This window comes from Apostichopus japonicus, chromosome 20 (assembly GCF_037975245.1).
Source record: "Apostichopus japonicus isolate 1M-3 chromosome 20, ASM3797524v1, whole genome shotgun sequence".
Lineage (NCBI taxonomy): Eukaryota > Metazoa > Echinodermata > Holothuroidea > Aspidochirotida > Stichopodidae > Apostichopus > Apostichopus japonicus.
In genome coordinates, this window is record NC_092580.1 from 34,324,095 (window position 1) to 34,330,693 (window position 6,599).

The window sequence follows — 6,599 nt, forward strand, 5'->3', positions numbered from 1 at the left end:
TTTACCAGGATTTTACAATACTAATAAATGCTTCTAAAATGATGCAAGGTATGTACAAAAACATGCATTGCTTATCTAGAATTGTCAAAGCTCAATTTATCCTTTCAAATGGATTGATGAAAATACTCCAACGAGTGAAATGTGAACATAAAAAATGGTATAAAGCATAGAAAGTTGAAAAGCTCATACTTGTCACACCAAGCCACATGAAGTCAACCTGTTATGTATTTATTAAATAAACTTTACCCGATGGTAGAAAATAGATTATATACCAGAACAGGTGTTTTGATCCACAAACAGCATGGTTGATGACCAATTTGCACATCAATTAAGTCTCACTACACATTTCACAGATACAGCTTACCATTACGTTCTGTTGCACATCCCAATGTATAGAGTATTGTAACTTTAACTTCATCATCATCTTTGGATGTAAGCATACTCAGTACATATCCCAGACCTCCACTTTCACGAAAGTGATTCTTTGCAGCATCTACAAGAATCAAAAATTATATACGCAAAGTCATGTAAAATTTAACCTCTATGTTATGTGTAAGAGCAAATAAACTTTAGCGTACAAATTCATTACCAATAAGCATAAAGGGAGGTAATTTGTTGGGTTAAGTTTTAATCCTAAATTTATACAACTACACCAAAACAGATTGTTAATTTGCAATCCAGCTACTAATTATTGTATCGTAAAGAAGTTCCTCACAGGTGCATTCACACTTGAGCATGTTACCGACTTGATAGATGGCATACTGTTTATTAATCAAGAATATCCCCAAAATATTATAATATTCTTTGCCAAAAGTAGGTTTAATACATTGATATTAGTTTCTAAATTTAATGATAGAAACTCTTAAAATTATCAGAAGGCAGGTTGCACTTTCGTTTAATACTCAACGAAAAGATTAATGTTGTTGTGTTGTTGGAATTGGTGACAAACTTTGAGTTGAGAACAGCATTATCTTTACTTGTACCATGGTTAGTTAACATTCTGTTGCATGAAAGGAAGCTACCTGCCTACTTTTTACAATTAATATGTTATATGATCAAGTCAGTGTAATAAGACATGAGGGAAAGTTGTTTTAACTATGAAAGAAGTATGCTACACTAAGTACAGAGAACCGATGCCAATAGATGTTGTGAAAATGCAAGGGACTGGCAATATGCAGCTAGGTGAAAGGTTCTTATAAGTTTAATGTTAATACCAGGAAGAAATATTCATAAGTTATGAAAGCTCTGATATACCTGCCATTTTGCAATTGAGATATTTTCCAACATTTACATGTTTCTTGCAATGAAGACTGGTATTGATTCAGTCTTGAGATGTTATTTACAGTACATTTCACTTACCACTTTCTGTGCATAGAGCAGCTATGGTAAGAAGGCTATCCCTCTGTGCACTGTAGTTTTGAACATCATGATGTTTCAAGCAGTCAATGACCAATGCTAAATCAGATTCCATGTTCTGTTAAAATAACAGAGTAAAGAATATCTCGGATATGATAATGCATACATATGTAGGCCCATAAATTGGGGCCCAAAGAATGTTTCTCGAAATGTGTTTGAGTTGGAAATAAAATCTGGGCCCACCTGGCTCAAAAATGTGCCCAAATTTTTTTGGGGCCCAGATGGTCCAAAGAAATGTAACCCTTATTGTTGTTGCAAAGAACATGTACATGCTATGTAGTTACATCAAAATACCAAGTATGAACTAAATCGGACATACGTTACAGAGATATTGACCTTTGAAAAGTTTTATGTTAAGCCATGCTCAATCATAAATATTCATTAATGGGAACCAATAGGGCACACCTTCACATCATGGGGCATCTTCCAACCAAGTTTGCCATTGACTCAACTTGTGGTTGTTGAGATATCATGTTTACAAGCTGTTTTCCATGATTTCCAGTTAAGCCCCACCCACTAATGAGGTATAAGTGTTGCAAAAGCCATAACAGTACATACTATGTACAGTAGAGGGTTCGTAATTGACGGACCCCATAATTGATACACCTCTAAATATTCCTAGATATCACCGTGGCAACCATACTGCTGGCAACCTAACATTTTGCGCCTAAGCAGATATATGTTTTTTCTAGTAAGAATCCGTTTCAGGTATGTGCCGATTAAAGTTTGGTTCATTTTAAACATTTTACACTCCCCAAATCTTGCAAGTATTCTTCGCTTTTGAAAATCTAACTCTCTAAAAATAACCAATTTACCTTGAGATGACGCCACTACTCCGTAGGAATGATTCTTCTGCTACATCTAGGCATGCAGAGTGTGTGTACACTTTTTTACCTATAGCACACAGTAAGCTTATGTGTCAATTAAGGGGTATTTTGGGACTTGACACTACAGACATCTTCGCGTCAGATTCTTCTCAATTGTAAGTTTTGTGGGAACAGAAGAATAAATACTTCGGGGTCACTTTAATTCTGAGGTACTACACATCTCAAAATCGCATACAGTTGATTGTTTTGGGATTTTCCTTAATAGATATTGTTTATCAAATCCTTAAGTGTGTCAATTACAAGCCCACCATGCAGCTTACATCACCATAATAATAATAATAGGAATTTATAAAGTGCAAAATGTAAAAGCCTCTAAGCCCTAAAGAAAGATAACACATAAGCATTTACAAATAAGTGAGTCTTTAACATAGATTTAAAGGAGTTTAAATTGTCATTTAGGCGAATGTCAGCCGGGAGGGCAATCCAGAGAGAAGCAGAGGCGTAAGAAAAAGAATGTTGACCAAATGACTGGAAATATCCCGTGGGACAGTGAGAATAGACTGGCTGGATGACCTTAGCATCCTGGTCGGTCTGTAAAGGTGAATAAGTTCCGACAGATAGACTGCAGAGTGTCCGTGTATAGCTTTAAATGTCATCAGAAGAATCTTGAAAGAGATGCTCATCTTAACAGGAAGCCAATGTAAATATTTTAAAATAGGTGATATATAATGAGAACAAGGGACACGAGACAAGCAGCAGTGTTTAAAACACGTTGGAGCTTGGAGGTGTCTTTGTCTGGAATACTGTAGAGGAGCGAGTTACAGGTGTCTAGTCTAGTAGTGATAAAAGTATGAACTAACCTACTGGTGGTGTCAGTGGCGAGAACAGTCAGATGCTGCTGATCTTTCTTAGATCTATATGAGCAGTTTTACAAACTTGATTCTACATGGCTACTAATATTCAGAGAAGGATCCATAACCATACGTAGATTTCTCACTGTTTGAGATGGCATGATAAGAGATTGTCCAATCCTGAATGCAGGCGGACGGAGAGGTTTATTGAAATGGGATCGGAAATGTAATATTTCAGTCTTAGAGTCATTTAAGACAAGTTTGTTTGATAGGCACCACGATTTTATATCCACGATGCATGCTTCAATTTTCGAGATGTGACATTTGTTAAAACATATTTATGACTGACATTATATACAGGAACCAAACAGATGCAAACTTGAAGTACAGTATGTGAGTCTGCCGCCTGGAACCAGCACCCCCACCAGGGGCCCTAAGGCTGTCCCTGGTCCTCACCTGATAGGCCTAAAGGAATTGCACCAAAGCACTAAACCCTTCAGTTTTAACCATGTTCATCCTTTAGCCCCCCCCCCCCACTGTCCAATTCGGATTGACACTCCTGCTCACTATGCTTACACAATGTCACTTTGAATATAGCAGGCATAGGTCTAACAACAACTTTTGAGATCACATTACATAATGCCATAAAAAGACTACCAAATATTATTACCTCAACAAAAAGCCCTAGCCTAGTATAGTCAGTATTGCGAAGTTCGGCATACTGCGAAGTTCGGACACCCTAAGAAATACACGATTTCACCATGAAAACCTACAGGAATAGCCAAATTTCACCAAAAAGTACGAAGCTACAGTTATTTTCTCTCCAAAATGACCCATGTGCAAGAAATTACTTACATATTTGTCAATAAAATGACGACGATCTATGAAGTCTGTTATAATTACTGAAAGAGCAACTGCGCCACCAATTTTATCACCCGCACCACACTGTGGGTTGCGTGTCCGAACTTCGCAATACTCTAGCAAAGAAATACCAGTTCCACAATCACGAAGAATCTTCTTTGATTACAACGTGAAAGCAGTGTGCAGGAAAGAAAGTTGGCCGTGTATCGTACTATAACACAATTCTCCCACCATATGAGGTATATTTTCCGGTGATTTATACCAGAAGATTTAGTTTGGGGGTGTTTTAAGGCTTAGGTGTCCGAACTTCGAAGTGACCATGCTAGTAGTAGCATGGTGGGCTCATAATTGACGCACTTAAGGATTTGATCAACAATATCTACCAAGGAAAAATCCAAATCACTCAACTGTATGTGTTTTTCATATGTGTAGTTCCTCAGAAATGTTCTGATCTCAAAATATTTAAGGTTCTGTGCTTATGCACCCTACAATTGAGCAGAATTTGACCACAAAATGTCTGCCGTGTCAAGTTCTTTCATACCCCTAAATTGACACATCCGTCGATAAGTTAACTGTAGTGTAGGCCTTAGCATACATCCTTTGACTTTGGATGCTACTTGCTATGCTCTGAACCTCTAAGCTCAGACAGGTCAGGTCCCACAGAGTAGTTGTATCACATTGAAGTAATTTTGGTTATTTTTTGGGAGTAAGATTTCCAAATGTCCAAAAAACGTGTTAAACTGGGGGGAGGGTGTTAAAAGCTTAATAAATACCACAATTTGGTCAGCAAATAGCTGAAATGGATTCAAACTCATGAAATATGTAATTATGCTTGACTGCAGAAAGTTTAGGTGGCCTGCTGTATCGTTGCTAGTAATAATTGAAGGTGCGTCAGTTACGGGGGTGCGTCAATTATGAAGCCTTTACTATACTAATTAGTTGTAACACACATGTTCCAACAAAACCCTATTCCCAGCTTTCTAGGGATATACACAATTGCACCTTGCTAATGTTCGACCTGAATGTAGTATTAGTAATGAATTCCTAATCCTAGTGCCAAATTAGCACCCCTACAGTGACCGAAACTAGTAAAATTAGGGCTTTGGCCTAGCCTTAGTTAGGCATTCCAATAACTTGAATAAGACCTTGCTAAGCAGCATTATTTAGGCCTAAGCCTTGTCTGACTAACAGTATCAATTCTTTTCACCTTCCCTTAGCCCAAGTTAGGCCCCAGTTTGTCTGACGTTTGTGTTGGATCCTTAGACAAGTAAAACGCCAAAGTATAGTCAGTATTGCGAAGTTCGCCATACTGCGAAGTTCGGGCACCCTAAGAAATACACGATTTTCACCATGAAAACCTACAGAAAGAGCCAAATTTTACCAAAAAGTACGAAGCTACAGTTATTTTCTCTCCAAAATGACCCGTGTGCAAGAAATTACTTACATATTTGTCAATAAAATGACGAAGATCTATGAAGTCTGTTATAATTACTGAAAGAGCAACAGCGCCACCAATTTTACCAGCGCCACACTGTAGGTTGCGTGGCCGAAATTCGCAATACTCTAGCAAGAAATACCAGTTCCACAATCACGAAGAATCTTCTTGGAAAACAACGTGAAAACAGTTTGCAGGAAAGAAAGTTTGGCCGTGTATCGTACTATAACAAAATTCTCCCACCATATGAAGTATATTTTCAAATGATTTATACCAGAAGATTTAGTTTTGGGGTGTTTTAACTTCGAAGTCACCATCCTACTACCTCAGCCAGAGTAGCATACTACTTCCACAGCTAGATGTTCACTAGATTAAACAGGTCCAGTCTGTTGAGTATGCTAACGACGTTAGTACCGTCACGTCATAACTTAGGACTGTTTGGCAACGTTGGGAGCGCCTGTCAGTACCATGACAAGCCTATCGTTAAATCTACCAAGATTCTGGAAGACGATTTTGGGTACTTAAAACGGCCTAACGTTAGCCTAACTTACAAGAGGGTAGGTTGCACCGCACAAACTAAGTTTCAACGTCCATATCGAACATAACTGGCCTGGGTAAAGTTGAAGCGGCACACTTTGCTAGCAACGCCATGCATTTCAGTTCACTTTATCAGGTAAAAAACAACTAGTAGTACTGTAGGTGGTAACAAAAATCATTTGTTCTAATTCCGTGTTGTGGTCCAGGCCGGCTAGCTGTAGTCACAACCAATGCAAGTATCATACGTATGTTCGATCGTAACGCGTACGTACAATACTGTACGTACGTACGTATGCCAGTATATGCGTCGCGCTAGCGCAAAGCCATTCAGTAAAATACTGCACAAATAGATATGCTCGAAATGTCAGCAACCTGCCGCCTGACGTATGACAACAAATATCCCAGTGCTCCCATTATGTTTGAGTGAAACACCATAAGTGATCACCTTCGTTTTCATGAGAAAAAGTGTGATATTCAAAGCTTTGTTCTTATGTACGTTGGCAAGTACATTTTAATTCATATTTCCTTTGTCAAACCTCCATTTTATGGGTTTAGTTGATTCTCATAGTGTGTTACATTTCAAAAAGCTATCTTTACAAACCCACGAACAAATGGAGTCTGCCAATTTGGCGCTTGCCAACCGTCGTACAAGGGAACAATACCAATCGTTTG

At 38.2% G+C, this 6,599-nt stretch overlaps 1 protein-coding gene across 5 annotated transcripts in view; it reads right to left on the bottom strand.

Annotated features, from left to right (window-relative positions):
• Positions 1 to 6,263, bottom strand: part of LOC139961332 (uncharacterized) — a 57,102-nt gene extending 50,839 nt beyond the window's left edge. For 2 of the 5 annotated variants that reach the window (XM_071960467.1, XM_071960468.1), the window contains exons 1-3: positions 5,942 to 6,263; positions 1,360 to 1,474; positions 365 to 493 (exon numbers count right to left, since the gene is read on the bottom strand). In XM_071960467.1, the coding sequence (XP_071816568.1) occupies positions 365 to 493; positions 1,360 to 1,471 (241 nt within the window). In that variant the 5' untranslated portion in view covers positions 1,472 to 1,474; positions 5,942 to 6,263. The other 3 variants (XM_071960464.1, XM_071960465.1, XM_071960466.1) reach the window with 3 other exon arrangements.
• Between the last annotated feature and the right edge of the window lie 336 nt (positions 6,264 to 6,599).